At 38.9% G+C, this 15,849-nt stretch overlaps 1 protein-coding gene across 1 annotated transcript in view; it reads left to right on the top strand.

Moving 5' to 3' along the window:
• The window catches only part of LOC123976903 (voltage-dependent calcium channel gamma-7 subunit-like), a 36,566-nt gene that overhangs the window by 17,744 nt on the left and 2,973 nt on the right, over nt 1-15,849 (top strand). The window contains exons 3-5 of the mRNA XM_046059296.1: nt 1,864-1,950; nt 5,325-5,465; nt 15,040-15,185. Coding sequence (XP_045915252.1) covers nt 1,864-1,950; nt 5,325-5,465; nt 15,040-15,185 — 374 coding nt within the window. The remainder of the gene's footprint in view (nt 1-1,863; nt 1,951-5,324; nt 5,466-15,039; nt 15,186-15,849) is intronic.

Here is a 15,849-nt window from a genome sequence, read left to right as displayed (position 1 = left end):
TGTATTACCAACAGTAACCTTGGAAACGGTGGTCCCAGCTCTTTTCAGGTCATTGACCGGCTCCTCCCGTGTAGTTCTGGGCTGATTTCTCACCTTTCTTAGGATCATTGAGACCCCACGAGGTGAGATCTTGCATGGAGCCCCGGTCCGAGGGAGATTGACAGTCATGTTTAGCTTCTTCCATTTTCTAATGATTTCTCCAACAGTGGACCTTTTTTCACCAAGCTGCTTGGCAATTTCTCCGTAGCCCTTTCCAGCCTTGTGGAGTTGTACAATTTTGTCTCTAGTGTCTTTGGACAGCTCTTTGGTCTTGGCCATGTTAGTAGTTGGATTCTTACTGATTGTATGGGGTGGACAGGTGTCTTTATGCAGCCAACGACCTCAAACAGGTGCATCTAATTTAGGATAATAAATGGAGTGGAGGTGGACATTTTGAAGGCAGACTAACAGGTCTTTCAGAGTCAGAATTCTAGCTGATAGACAGGTGTTCAAATACTTATTTGCAGCTGTATCATACAAATAAATAGTTAAAAAATCATACATTGTGATTTCAGGATTTTTTTTTAGATTATGTCTCTCACAGTGGACATGCACCTATGATGACAATTTCAGACCCCTCCATGAAGTGGGAGAACTTGCAAAATAGCAGGGTGTTCAAATACTTATTTTCCTCACTGTATGTGGACAGACCTCTTGGGGTCAGAGCAATAAAGAAAAATCCACCCGATTGCAAGAACATGCTAATTAGCATTGTTCCTCACTATTGTTAGTGCATTTTATTCCTGTGAGAGTAAAGATAGCATTGTCAGGTAATGGGAACTAATCAGACCACTCAGAAGGTAATATGAAAGCACTGTTCATGTTAACAGCTTTTTATTTCAGGGTGACTCACTGCTGGTTTCCAACAGTACACGCTTGTTGTTGAATTGTCACTCACAGCCATTAGATGGCCATTATAACCCTAATCCCTGACCCTAACATCAACTCTAATGTTGCATGATTCATAGCAAAAGATTATGTTTAAATGTAACTTTATACATTTTCAATCGAGAGTGCACAGACATTAAGAGATTCAGTGAAGAAGTGTGTTACCCCCGGTTGAAATTTGCCTTTAAAAGTTTGTGCAGCCTTCACAAAAAAAAGATGAGTATTCATTTATGCATGCATTCATTTCAACACACACAGCAGGGTGGACACCGCAGATATACAAATAAATGTCCTTATTGTAGTATGTGTCTCTGTCTCGGGTCATGATGGTGTTGCTCTGGGGAGGCGGCCATGTTTGTGTTTCCCTGTCGTCTGACGCCTGGTACAAAAGGTCAGAGGAGGAAAACGCTGGTGGCATTTGGAACGACCGTGTGTGTGTGTGGTGGGCGGGAGAAATCATGTTTGTCTGTGTATGTATGCCTCATTTTGTTGACATATTTTCTGTGTGTGTCTTCTCTCTCTATGCCTACAGTTTGAGGTTAATCACTGTGTCTGGATTCAGCTCCTCTCTCTCTCAGCTCAGATCTTGTTTTCTCTTGAACCTCCTGTCCTCCATCTGTCTCTACCTGTAATTCACTTTATATCTCAATTCCATTCTCTGCCTCCCTGTTTCTCTGTTTTTATCTCACTATCCTCTCACACCGCTCTTTTCATTCATCCTTTCTAAATCTCTTTTCTTGTCTTCGCAAACCCTCAGTCTCACTCTGTGCCCTCTCTGCCCTTTCTCTGGATTTTTATCTCTGTTTGTTTATTCTGGTTTTCTTTCCATATGCAAATATTTCCATATTGCTTGTGACCCAAAGAAGACCCTGATACCTCCCACGTTCCTCTCTTCATTCTTTAATTCTCACTCTGTTCCCTTGTTTTCTCTCTCAGGACCAGAGAAGGGCAGATGTGTGGCAGCAGAGTATTTCACCGAGCCAGAGATAGAGATCACAACAGAAAATACCGCCAACATACTCAGTAAGTCACATGCCCACAAACATGCTCATGTAGAGGGAATATTATTCAACTGAAGTATTTAACAATTGACAAAATCACCATTACTTTTAATTGGAAAAAGTAGATTAACACTGTTTTTTTAATTGCATTTGAGAAGATGATGTCCGGGAGCATTTTTACTTCCTTGAAGCAGAAAAAAATACTGTGTAATGCTTTTAATGTCAATATAACAAGGTCCATCTAAGATGTCCGATATACTGTATATCAGATTCAAATGTTTTTAAATGTGATATACAGATTATGATGCAGATCTCTCTGGGAGGCTCTAACAGTGTAATGTTCAATAATGTTGTTGTTGTTCCTCCTGCAAGCACACACAATCAAAAGTTGAAGGTTTTAGGAGACATGTGCATACGTCTACTGACCTTTAACACTGCTTTTATGATTAGTTTTTAGCTAAATGACTTTAAAGGAATATGTGAATGGTCAAAGTTAAAAAGCTACAAAGTCAAACTTACAAAAAACGTTTGTGTGTGGTATGTTTAATCCGATATTTGTGGCTAGTTGTAGAAATAAGAGCTCAGATATAGAAATTTAGTTTTGTTTGCCTCCAGAAATGGGTTAAAAAAATTGTTTATTTCTTTAACAATTTCGTTGAGGTTCTTGATGATTTCATGATTCACAACTCAACTGGACAGAAAATCACATGTAAATACAAAAAATACTTCAGCACACTAAATCTATATAGAGAAATATGAATTAATGTAATAATTAATGCAATGTAAAACAGCTATATATTCCCGACACAAGATCATACACATGGTTACTGTATTTACATGGTATGTATGGTCTACAAAACTTGAGGATAAGAAAGAAAGACTGATGCTTAAGGTCTATAACCACCTTTGAACTAAATAAACAAGATCTACAGTGTTTCTATTTTACTCCCAGTTTCTCTTCTACCTACTGACAGGGTATGACAGCAGCAAACTTCACATATAGTAGGTGAGACTTAATAGGGATCAGGTGTCATTGGTTGTCTCATCAGGCCACTGTCTCCATCTGCAAAAAAGTCCAACCGTGTTTGTGGGTCTATTAAGATTTACTTCAATTTCAATATTGTAAAAAACTCAGAATAGATTGATAGATGTTGTTCCATATAATCTTTGTTTTTCACTTAACCCTTCACAGTCCAATCCAAAATAATTAATATAGAACATGTGATGCCAATCTCTAAATATTGTGATTGGGAATTTTTGTAGACAATCTTAAGGAATGGACTGAGAAAATTGTTCTGCTTCAAAATAGACCATATAAAATGCTGCAGAAAGGCTTCTTTTCACTACTAGTTACCTAGAGTTGCCAAAGAACCTTTCAACTACAACCTGTATTCTGAACATATTTGTTTGGTCAGACAGTAAATAAATGTCAAGAGCTTTCTGAAGTTCCCAACTGAGCTATCTTGTCTCTGAGCTGTTTTAATGATTTAAGATGTTGACACTGCGAACTGGCTTCAAAGTGCTCTCCCCACCGCAGTTTGTTCCATCTCTTTGAAGTAAAGCACACACTGTTGTCAGGGGGCACCGGGGGGAAGACGTTTGGTCCGTTTAATGCTAGATAAATGTCCTCAGGTAGACGCACAAGTCATAACACTGTAGTGGCACTGTGGGAGAGCTTGCTGAATAAATCATACACTGCCTCCCTCAACATAATCCCGAGTATGCTTCAGCAGACCTCTGGTTATAAGAATGCAGTAAAAATGTATTTGGATATGCTGTTGTCACGTCATGGTTGTTATTTCAAAGGAAAACATGTGGTGTCACTACACACTTTCAACACAAAACATGTTTTTTTGGTTCATAAAAGACTCTCATCTGAGCAGTTTCAGCCAAACACTCTAATAATGTTTAACAAAGTTAACAACTACCTGTTTAACAATTTCATAGCATTTAGCATCCAGATATTTCTCTCAGGGGTTGGTGGACACCGAAACAGAGTGAAAAGACAAGTGGGCGTTAACCAGGTACACAAATCCAAATGAATGATAATGTTTGCAGGACGTATAAATCGGCAGCTGTTTGTTAACATATTTACCATAATGTCATATTTATAGTTTATTCCTCTGCCCCCAAGTGAGCAAAAAACAACATATTGTTGCTTTAAGCGCTCAGCTCCAGTTACTTTAATATATATAGTAATTTCAATGCAAAAGTTGAAATTCTCTGAAGTGAGGAACAGGAACCAAACCATCTAATGAGTGCAATAACAAGGTTTTGATCGTGCAAGATCTTTGCATACAAAGTAATTACAAATTTAAAAGGATTTGTTGGCTGGTTTCATTGCACAAGACTCATAATCTTCTCACTAACACAAGAACAATTAATATTCATAGTTTGCACATGTCAAATTACTCACGTCTTTGCCTTCTACAGTTTTTACACCGTAGAAAAATGTTATGCAGCAACAAAGCTGACTATTCAATTACATTTTAAAACACATGCCAGAATTCAAGGTTTAGGTTATTAGGCACCAGTCTAGCATTTATAGCATCTTCATTTATAAATATTTTCTCCTGCTAATCTACATGATCTTATTTTTAAAGCAAGGGTAAGCAATTTATTTCAGAAGCATTTTTGTAATATTTGTTGAAACAGAAATCCATAAATCAAATGCTCTGACACAAAATTGTTTAAAAAAAAAAAATCCAGTATCTGTGGCTGTCTGTGAAGATTCTCAGTCATCCAGGTTACAGTTATCCAAGGCGGGTTAAAGTCAAGTGTTGACTCCAGTGACCACAGGTAAATTGGCCATCACTTAAATTTCAGAGGATACTACATTTTCATTTATAAAGGCATTTAAGGTATTTTGCCTTCTTAAAGTTTTCTCACATGCAAAGTACATGTCATTTAAGATCCAGTGAGGGACTACTTTGTAAGATACCAAGAATGAGGACAGAAGCTGGAAAGAGGAGTCTGTCTTACTACGGCCCATCGTCCTGGATTGAACTCCAGTCTAATCTTAAGATTGGCATCCCAATTTCTTTAGCTGCTTTTGAAAAAAGAATATCAGACATTCTAACGGACACTTGTTTTTAATTAACTGTAGTTAGATCTCTACATTTAGTCTTTTTATAATTTTCGTTTGTTTACATATTTAACTCATTGCATTTTTGTCTATGTAAATAGTTTGTACATTTTGTGTAAATTTGTATTGTATTGTGTTTTAACTTACGTAAGGTATTGTTTTTCAACTCCTTTTTTACTTGTGCTATACAGGACTCCCTTGTAAAAGAGACTGTCTCAATGGGACTTTTCCAGTTTGAATATAGGTTTTTATATATATACCCCAGCTTTAATTATGTCTGCCCTTCTCTAACAATCCTTCCTGTCCTCCAGAAATGGTCCGAACTGCCACTCCCTTCCCGATGGTGTCACTGCTCTTTGTCTTCACTGCTTTCGTCATCAGCAACATTGGACACATTCGGCCGCAGCGCACCATCCTCGCCTTTGTTTCTGGAATATTCTTCATACTGTCAGGTACTGTGCACCTAGAAGGAACAGGTACATTACAAACCTGTGGAAAAGTGTCGGTGTGAGGGTGTTGTATGTGTTCAGTTTGACATTTGAAGTCATAAAAGACATCCCCAGCCCCTGCATCGTAAGTCTTAAAGTGGAATTCAGTTCACACAGACCTTGTGTTTGTGCATGAAAACAAGGTTTGCAAACAATGAAAAACTCACAGAACAAAATTTTACACCCTTGTGGAACAACTACAGACTCCAGGCTGTTCATGTCATGGTTTGTTTTGATATTTTCCAATTATTCTGCTGTGAGTTTTAGTCCTTGCAAAGCAGCCTGGGAGACAAACCCAAGTACACAGCTGTCAGAGAATCTGTGGATAGAATGTATTTTCTTTTCTAGGAATACAAAATGCGACTTCCTCAGTGTATTTATGCTAAAAGTAAAATCAAGTGAGCTCTAGGTGACTAATGGGACTGATGCACCGTCAAAGGAATATTTTTCTGTCTTTTGGCCGGACATCCCTCTGCAGTTTAGGTTTATGATCAAGTGATTTAAGCCGACCGTGAACTCTCCTCGGCTGCTCTCGGGTCACTCTTTTCTTGCTCAGCTTTAAATTGCAGGCTTTCTAGTTTGGCACAAGGATGGTGAATACTTAGAAGTAGTCCCTGGATAAAAAAGGCTTTAGGAATAAAGTTAATCAGAGATCTTAAACAGTTCCTTATATTCCATTTTGACCTTCCTGTCCACAACCAGCCTTATTACAAAAGTATTCTTTTACGTTCCGCAACAAGACAAACAGTTTGGAACACTTCAGCTTTGTTGCCGGTTGTCCTTAAAGAACAGGATGTATTTGTCAAAGTACAACCAGATTACATCACAGCTACACATTTTTTATTACCTCAATATATTCTATGCGTGCAAAGTTGAGTTTGTAAAACTTTGTCAAACTGCAATAGTAAAAGTATAATGCAGTAAAATATAAATCAATTAGTACAAAGTGTAAAAAAGATTTGTGATACTGTCCAGTCAGACAGTCAAAAAGTACAAACTGCTGTCTCGTTCCCAATTCCTTTTTCATTTTACATGGATATAGTGTCAATCTGAAGAGGACTATTTGTTCTTGAAACAAATTATCTTTTTAGAAACAAGAATGCAGTATTCAGGTATTTTTTCCCAGCACTGGCAAAGAATTTATGGATGCATATGTGTTAACTTGAAGGATGACATGGGATGTGTTGACTTTTTCAGTATATTACAAAACAGCAACCTTGACACTTTGATTTGAAAAAAACGTAAATGTACGTATGAGAAAAGATAGCTTGCTGGATTAGATCAGATTGGTCTGTTTGAGTGATAAATACTCTCTGTTACCTTAACAACTATCGCTGCAGGATCTTTGGGAAAGCCATTGGACCCTAGTTCATCAGGATTGTAGAAGCAGGCAAAAAGGCAGAGGCATGGAATAAGATCTGTGTGAAAGTGTCAAACTCCTTCCTCACCTGTCAACTTAAATAACATGTTAAAAAGCAGCAGAGCAGAAGAAGAGCAGCAGAGGAGAAGTGAGCTTGTTAAAAGGCAACATTCTTCAAGGTTAATGATAAAAAGATATCTCAGTGGATGGAAGACTCACTCTGCAGCTTTTCTTTACCTTTCCCCGTTGACAGCTTGTCAGACCTTACCTTGTACTTGCTGCTGGCTGAACAGTGAACAGGATTTAATTCCAAATAATTGCTCTTTGCTGTGGAAGCTACAGGGCAGCAGAGATTGGATGTTTCACTGTAGGCATTTGGTAAAAAGTTAAAACTTAAACCAAATAGTCTGGAAAGCGACTTTGTTGTAGTTTGACACTTCAACCAGATAGTCGGTAATGGTGGTTTTCTTTAGGATGACACCTTTTTGGTCTGAGCCAAAGCTCTCCCATTATCTCTCTGGAGTAGACTGGACACCAGCCTTCAGTGCAGTCAAATTCTATTCCAGCCACGTAGCTGAAAGCCTCAATTGAGTGGAACGTTTCTGGATGAAATGTTGATCACACTCTATTCTATTATAGACCCGCTTCCCAGTCTCTATTTAAACAAATAAGGTAGAAGAAGGTAGGTTTATTTGTCACATAACAACAGATTGTAAGGTGAAATTACGTTTGTAACTCTCTTCTGCTCTTGTATCGGTGATTTCTGCAGTCTTGTGGTGCGGCAGCTGAAACTTCTGTATCTCTTCCTAGAAGTCAGCAGGGTGAACAGGCTGTGGCTGGGGTGGATACTGCCCATTAATATCCTGCGTAGGCACCTCACCTCACCGACATCACTGATGCTCGGGAGATGGGTACCAATGATCTTGTGAGCCGTTTTAATAACCCACTGCAGAGCCCTCTGGTCCTGGGCCATGCACATCAGGATGCTTTCTATTGCTTCTCTGTAAAGGCTGACATGAACTTGGCACGGGAATTTAGCCTTCTTAAACATGATTAGAAAAAGACTTGCCTTCCAGGGAATTAAATTCATCCAAATTACACCGTATGGCCACATACATATTTTAGCATTCTTTTGGTCTAAGGCTTTTCACGTTTTTGTTGGGTGTTTAAGTTCCAATGAAAGGAAATCTTAATGCTCAGTGATTTTTTCAACATGCCCTTGTACACTCTGCCAGCTCCATAATAGTTTCCCCAGTTTTGTGTTCAAGAGCTTGACTGGCCTGCACAGAACCCTGACCTCAACCCCATCCAACACCTTTGGGATGAACTGGAACACCGACTGTAAGCCAGACCTTTTAAATCACAGTTAGTCGCACTTGTGAGATTTGAGATTGTCAAACATCAGTTTTGGACCCTTACTGAGGAAGAAAGGGGATGTTTTAGTTTTTAGACTAAAAGAAGTGGACGTGGTCACCATAATGTCACCCAGTGTTTGTGGACTAACGTTTTGAGGCCTTGAGTTTGGCATTTTGGCCATGAACTTTTGGACTTTTTTGCTACCCTGAAGCATCCACTGCTTTATCATTTATGTATTTCCCTCTAAATGGGACCATAATTTCCAAAATAAACATCATGTTGTGTTGAAAAAGACTTGGAACTAGCGATTGAGATCATAAACTCATTAGGTAAGTGTTTACTGAGGTAATAAATCAAGTGAGAAGTAGGGTCATTTTGCACTTAAGTGTAATGCAATCGGACATCTTTTGGCAACCAGTGGAGTTGCCTCCTACTGGCCATTGGAAAGAATTCAGTTTTAAGGTACTTCTGCATTGGCTTCACTTTTCAGACATTGAGGTTCCCGCTTGGTTTCAACTCATTTGACAGAAAGGAATTTAGAAGGGACTTGCACTTATAAATAAAAATGAAATGCACTCTGTGAAATTAGGTATGGATCAATGTTTCTATGAGCAGGTCATCTGTTTTTATCTCGTTCACATACATGAGGAAGGATATCCAAGGGCACCCTAATTCATCGGGACTGTAGAAGCAGGCAGGAAAACATTATTATTATTATATTTCCTGCTAATGGTTTCAAAGAAACAACAGTCTGTGGTGGTACCAAAAAACATAGCTATGGGCCAGCAAATGGGAAGAAGAAGACTGTAACTTAGTAGACACTGATGTAAACAATGCGGGTTTTAAAATAGGCTTGCAAATATTAGAAAGGAACATGTTTGTTATGCCCCAACAACACACACAGGAAAACCCAAAACCAGACACCAAAATCTGCAGACAAAAGCTGATGATACACAGAGCAACTTTTAGAGCAATGGTGCAGGGCAACGTTGCCATCAATGGTAATGAGTAAAGATTACTACCACTAGCAAGATTGCCCAGCAACACTGCTCAAAAAGTTGCCCCGTGTATCATCAGCTAAAGGGTCTAAAATAGTTGCTATGGACAAACAACATATGGACAAACAATATTCCTTATTGGTTTACATAACTGGCAAACCAACTATTGTTGACACATATCTAAGAGAAGGCAGAAGTACACAAAGGACAGAAATGGCTTTATAATGCACACATCAAAGCATAATAGAAGAAACATTTTCACAGAAAAACCTATCTAAATCTCAACATTCAGAATTGTGTTAATATGTCACTTGGTCAATTTTGTCAAAAGTACTGTATTTAGCCAGATTATGGAAAAAAACTATGAATTTTTAGGAGAAATGGATTGTGCTGCTGCAGTGCTTTAAGAGATGTCTAGTTTCATGCTGTTACTACAAATTTGCAGAGTTCATAGGTTTCCAGAAGCTGACATAACGTTTACCACAGCCACTGTTGGTAAAGGAGCAGCAAGTTTTCTTAGCCACCTTTCAAGCGTACATGGGGTGAGTGTTTTAGAGATTTTAGGTGGAGTACCACCTTCCCTATCACTGTCAGAAATGGTCCACCACAGTCGTCCATCAGTTTATTATAGGCTTGGGGACAAGCTGATGGGTTGGAATTTTCTAATTCCTGAAGTATGTTGCCAACAATAAAACTGGTGACTAAAAATCTGTCTGATAAATGACCTACATTTAAAACTACATGACTTTGTTTACAAGCACGATGTGCTTCAAATTGAGTGAAAAAGACAAAGAAAGAAAAGAGAACTTTCTCTTTCAGAACAAAGTTTGCACCTGTAATCCATCTTGCTGTTTCACTGAGGATTAACATTTAACTATAGAAAGTCTTCTCTGCCACGTTGCTGAAAGAGAGCTGTGAAATCTTTCACTGAGCTTTCTGTTTCATTTATATCAGAATCCTGTTGTGAAGTGCAGCCAACAGGGTGACATCCTTTCCTCATTGTCGCTGCAGGACAGCTGGGTGACGTTTCTGGTCGGTTACCTCAAGGGCAGGGTCGAGCGTTCGGCTGATGAAGTGGTTGTTGGGATTTCTTTTTTTACCTCATTAGTCTCTCTCTCTTTCTCTGAGCTGACAGGATGACATCACCTCCCTGTTTCATCCTCTTTTTTTTTGCATGAGGGAGCTTTACCTCACAGATGCTAGCCTAGCATGGTGGACTGCTGACCGGACATTTGGACAAGCGTGATAACCATGGCGTCATAGGAATGTCACTGAGCCAAGATGGAAAAAAACACATGCATGCACTACATACACGCACCCATTCAGATACACATAGACAAGCTCAAAGACATGAGGACACACGATATGCAATTTTCCTAGATGTCACATAAAATCAGTTTATATACAGACATGGTGTATGTGGTGATTGGACATTTCACATCTCATGAATATGATATAAGGTAATTTATTAACAAAATTATTAACAAAATGTGTAAATTTGTTTTAATACTGTAGCTTATTAAAAATAACACAAATGTTTGTAGCTTGACAAAACTTATTTGACAACACTTACATTACTGACTAAGCACACAGAGAGAAACAAAGAGACTTTGGCAACATCATCTTACAAAGATGTGAAAGCACTGTTCTTATTTTTATAGAAAAGCTTAAGTGCAAAAACAGAATCAGAGAATAAACCTGAATTGCTTTTATACATATGTGTCGTGTCTCTCACTTTAAAAAGTAATTTCATCAACTAGTAATTGCTAGGCAGCTTCTGAGTGGAATAAAAGCATATTCCCTGACAGAAATAGGCAGAGATTTCTGTCTGATGGTTCACAGCACAAAGAAGATTAAGTGCAGAAATCAATGCTTGCCATTTGACAACACTTACTTTAAACTTTTTTGATTCAACACTTTTTTCTTGTTCTTTTATACCATAAAAGATCATGTTTTTCAAAATCAGTGGTATTTTGCAGCAAAAACTGCACTGTTTGTCTCAGTCAGCATGTGCGTACTTTGGTTAGGAAAACTGCCCATCATAAAAACTGCTGGTTCACAGTGCACCCTGAGGTTACAACATGGTGGCTGTGGACCAGCTGTTTCCTCCCATTTTGCCTATCTGTCCTTCCTCCAGTAATTTCTCTCCTCCAATTCTGTCTCCTTTTTTCCTTCTCTGGTAATTTTCCCCTCTCCCTCTATGAATGTGTGTGTGCACGTTCATACACATGTGGTGTCCACACCAGAAGGCTGTTGCTGAGATGAGCATTGAGCCACAACACTGCCACCTGATGGCCTACTCAGGAAATTACAGCTCTGTCACATGTTTTTCTCCCTTTTTCACAATTTTACCTACCAGTTTGACTTATCATCCATGAACTTTAATGGAAACTGTTCCATTGAATTTGAGTACACATAAATTAGATATGTTTCTACTATTTATATATATATATTTATTTATATATAAATAATATTCATTCATTCTCCGATCAAACAGGATGTGACAATCATTTCTGTATTATTTTCTTGTTCGATTGACATTCTGTAGGTGGAGCTCTTTTCATTGTCTGGTCGTCCCTCTGTCTGGCTGTTGCTACTCAGTCATTCTTACCTCTTGTTTTTGTTTTCAACTTTCAGCTTTTCTTGGAGCCAATAAAATTGACAGGGTGATGACACTATGAGCAAATTAAGATATAAAATAGTATTTAAAATTACATATAGCATGAGATAATTCAGCTCAGTGGTATGTTATTTAAAACAAATCGCAATCAAAGCTGTACCACTTATATGTCTTTTGTTTTTCCACAATCATAAATAAAAGATAAAGATATAAATTCTTCCAGGAAATATGCCTCAGCTTTCCATCTACCCCCCCGTGTGCCTCCTTAAGGACTTACTACACAGCTGTATACAATCTCACTGTTGAACAGGTATTTCCAATCAGCACCAGATGGTGCTTTGCTAATCAGTTTCCAGATGAAAGTTCTCTGTTGTAACAGCAAACACTCAATTTTCTATCTTGTTGCTGTTGACTGCAGGCAGATCTTGGGGCGTTTGTGCATGTTTGCATTAATATGTCTTGTCTAAACATTATAAAAACTTCGCTCAATTTACGTATTTCGCTTTACTGACGTGGGTAGGTTCTAAATCCCCCATACAGTATGACCTCTGTATATTGACTACCATTCTGCATATCACCTTTCTCTGTTTACTGACGTGCACAAGTGCCCATCATGCACATTGCACACAGTTTCATTTTAACTTTATTTTCCTCCAGCCACAGAAGCCAGCTAGTTATACTATGCTAAAATATTACCTGGCCCCAGATTTGTTGTGTGTCAATAAATTTATGGTCATTTTCCTAAACACAAATGTAAATGGGAATATGCATCACTTAACTGAAATAATAAAGGCTATATTTGCACCAGTCTATGAGGAAGGGCCCCCAGAATAGGTGATAATGCAGAGCCCACCTCATGGCCTTTATAATTCTAATTAGTAACAAGTTACTACGCAGTGGTTGGTAGTTAGTTGGACATCCAAGAATGCACTTCTTCAGATGCATTATCCTTTAAAATGAACTATGACTTAATTTTGAATATTTTCTAGGAGCATCTGTCTCTCTTTAAAATTGTGTTCTAGCCTGATTCTAGACCTCTCAATTTCTGCTCATATTGCTGATTTGTTGGACTGGAAAACTGGAGGCCTGATATTGATCAGAGATGTGGCCAACAAATTTTTGTTTTGTGGGATTAAGAATGGTGGTGTCGTCTCTCTAACTACAATCATTCAACAAAGTGACAGAAATATTGCCACAGAAATGTTGGCAAACAAACTGTAAATGACATTGACGCAGCTGTACAGGTTGTTCTAATTGGACTACCAGAAGTAACAACTCCCAAAACAACATTTCTTTGATCATTGTGAAAAATGTTAACTTCTCCTAGCAACCATTATATCCACCACCACATTAGCTACTTAAAAAAGTTGGTGTCAACCCCTGAGGAAAAGTTTACAGAAATGGTTTTGCTGAATCACAAATTATAATTCCTAATGTTACTAAAAAGAAGTCTTTCTTTAATCGATTTTGTCTTCATATCGTGAAGTGCAAGTATTGGAAACAGGGAACCACATGCAGTACAGGCTGACCAATCACTGTTGTTGTGGTTCATATGCTGATCTCCTAAGCCCTGACATGTAGCTACATTTTTAAGGAGGAGCACATCCACTCTGCAGTGCCACAGAGCCTCTGCGACACCCTGACTCAGAAGCCTAAATCCACTTAACATATTTTCAAATGAAAGGCCATGTAGGCTTGTGTTACTTATTTCTTTTCTGTTTAGTATAGAATAATTGTAACATATAACACTACATTAACTTATATGGGATCAGTTTTGAGAGAAAATTATATGTATGGTGATTATTAAAGGAAAGCATCTTTGCTGTGTTTGGTATGTCAGTTTCACTGCTGGAGGATTTTGGAGGTCAGCTGCAGTGTTTAGTCTGTCGACAGGGGAGGGTGCGCTGACACACTCCTAATGAGGGTTTACTGTGTGTGTGTGTGTGTGTGTGTGTGACTGTCCTTGTTTATCTCTTTACCACAGCACAGCCTGTTGTTGGGGTTTTCACAGCCTATTTACAGTACAGTGAGGACACGTTATCATTAGCTTTTCCAGCGACAGAACACACACACACACACACACACACACACACACACACACACAGACTTAAACAAAGAGACCAAAGACCCATTCAAATGGGACTGGTATTATAGGGTAACAAGGGTAATGCAACATTAGCCTTGCACCTCCGAGTTTTCTAGTTACTTGTAGTTTGTAGGGTTGTGAAACATTTGTGAGGAATGGAACAGTGTTATAATCTCTCTTTCTCTTCCTCCTCAGTTGGTCGACCTGGTCTGGCAGCTCTAGTTTTGTCAGTTTTGTTTTCAGCATTAAACCTTTTTCACTCTGGAAAATGCGTCTGTGACACATTTTACTGAACACATATTGAACCAACATTTGACCCTGTTCAGTTGTCGGTCCATTCAGAATGGCTGCTGAAATGTCACTCTCATTTCAGGAAAGCATATAAGACCCCAAAACAATGAGTTGACACTAAAGAGAGTTAGTGTAACTACAGCATTTTTCAATTAAATGTTTTCTTAATGAATATTTGTGAGTTAACATGTGTGTAAACAACAAGATAGTGATGCTTAGCTGGCCAAATCCTGCATGTCCTGTAGACTTAAAAAATGGCATTTTAAATCCCATTGCCTGCTGCTTTACAGAGGGTGGCACCGGTAGTTAGCTTGTCACACAGTGGTTTCCAATAGAACTTTTTCACAGCATACATTTTGACTAAGCAGGAAAAGCACAGGTGTAAATAATAACATTAACAATGGCTTAGAAAGTGTCCCAGGAAGCCATGTCAGTGAGCAAACACAATACCACAGCCTTGGAACTGGCTCACCTAACTTGAATGTAGCCATTATTATTGTTATCAGTTCCACCTGTGGTCAAAATGTCTGCCATGAAAAGGGTCTTTAGTGACCACGTTTCATGACAAACTATTCATTTGTCCACCTACATACTCAGTATTTTCGTATAGTATATGGGGTACACACAGGTTCCTAAGTGCCTGTGTCTGCTCTGGGGCACACAGAAGGATCAGCACCGTGGATATAGATTGTGCCTTTTACTTCTGCAAGAGGTGAATGTTTGATACATGGGAGAGAGGACCTCCCGAGGGTAAAACCCTCTGTATTTGCAGCAATAACAGTATGAATATTATATGTGTGTGTAAGTGTGTGTTTGTGTGTCTGCAGGTCTCAGTCTGGTCGTTGGTCTGGTCTTGTATATCTCCAGTATTAATGACGAGGTGATGAACCGACCCAGAGAGCCAGAGCAGTTCTTCCACTACCGCTACGGCTGGTCCTTTGCCTTTGCTGCCTCCTCCTTCCTTCTTAAAGAGGTGATTGAAGAACAATACACACACACACACACACAAACACATGATCATTCGGAAATGCACAAAGGCAGAAACATGCCTGAATACGAAACATATAAATAATAACACTGTGTATGTGAATGTGGATAAAATACACACACAAAGACACACACTGAAGATGTGTTCAAGTAAACACAAATGCCCACTGAGCAGTTCAAAGTGACACTAATATGTACTGATGCTTAACATTTACTAACGCTACGTAACTGACAAAAGAGTTAATGTGCATAGGCACACACACACAGATTGTTTGGAATCTGTCTTGGATGTCGACCAAACACCGTTTAGCTAAACACACTCAAGCATGAGTACAAACACACACAAATTGCTTGTATCTTGCTGAAATGCATACTTATACAGCTAAACACACACACACACCACACACCACACACACACACACACACACACAACACACACACACACACACACACACACCACACACACACCACACACACACACACATACACACTTGTGCCTGCGTAGGAGCCCGTCATCCTGCCTGCATCAATATTCATAAATGTTAATAGCTTGAATACTTGAGGGCAGCAGCTCTGTCGCAGCGCAGCTTCATATGCATCAGAATATTCCACAAGGGGGGGGGGGGCTCTGCTACTCGATTCTTCACTCC

Source organism: Micropterus dolomieu, linkage group LG09, assembly GCF_021292245.1.
Source record: "Micropterus dolomieu isolate WLL.071019.BEF.003 ecotype Adirondacks linkage group LG09, ASM2129224v1, whole genome shotgun sequence".
NCBI classification, from domain to species: Eukaryota; Metazoa; Chordata; class Actinopteri; order Centrarchiformes; family Centrarchidae; genus Micropterus; species Micropterus dolomieu.
The sequence above is the reverse complement of the archived record's forward strand: the minus strand, read 5'-3'. Positions and strand labels throughout refer to the sequence as shown.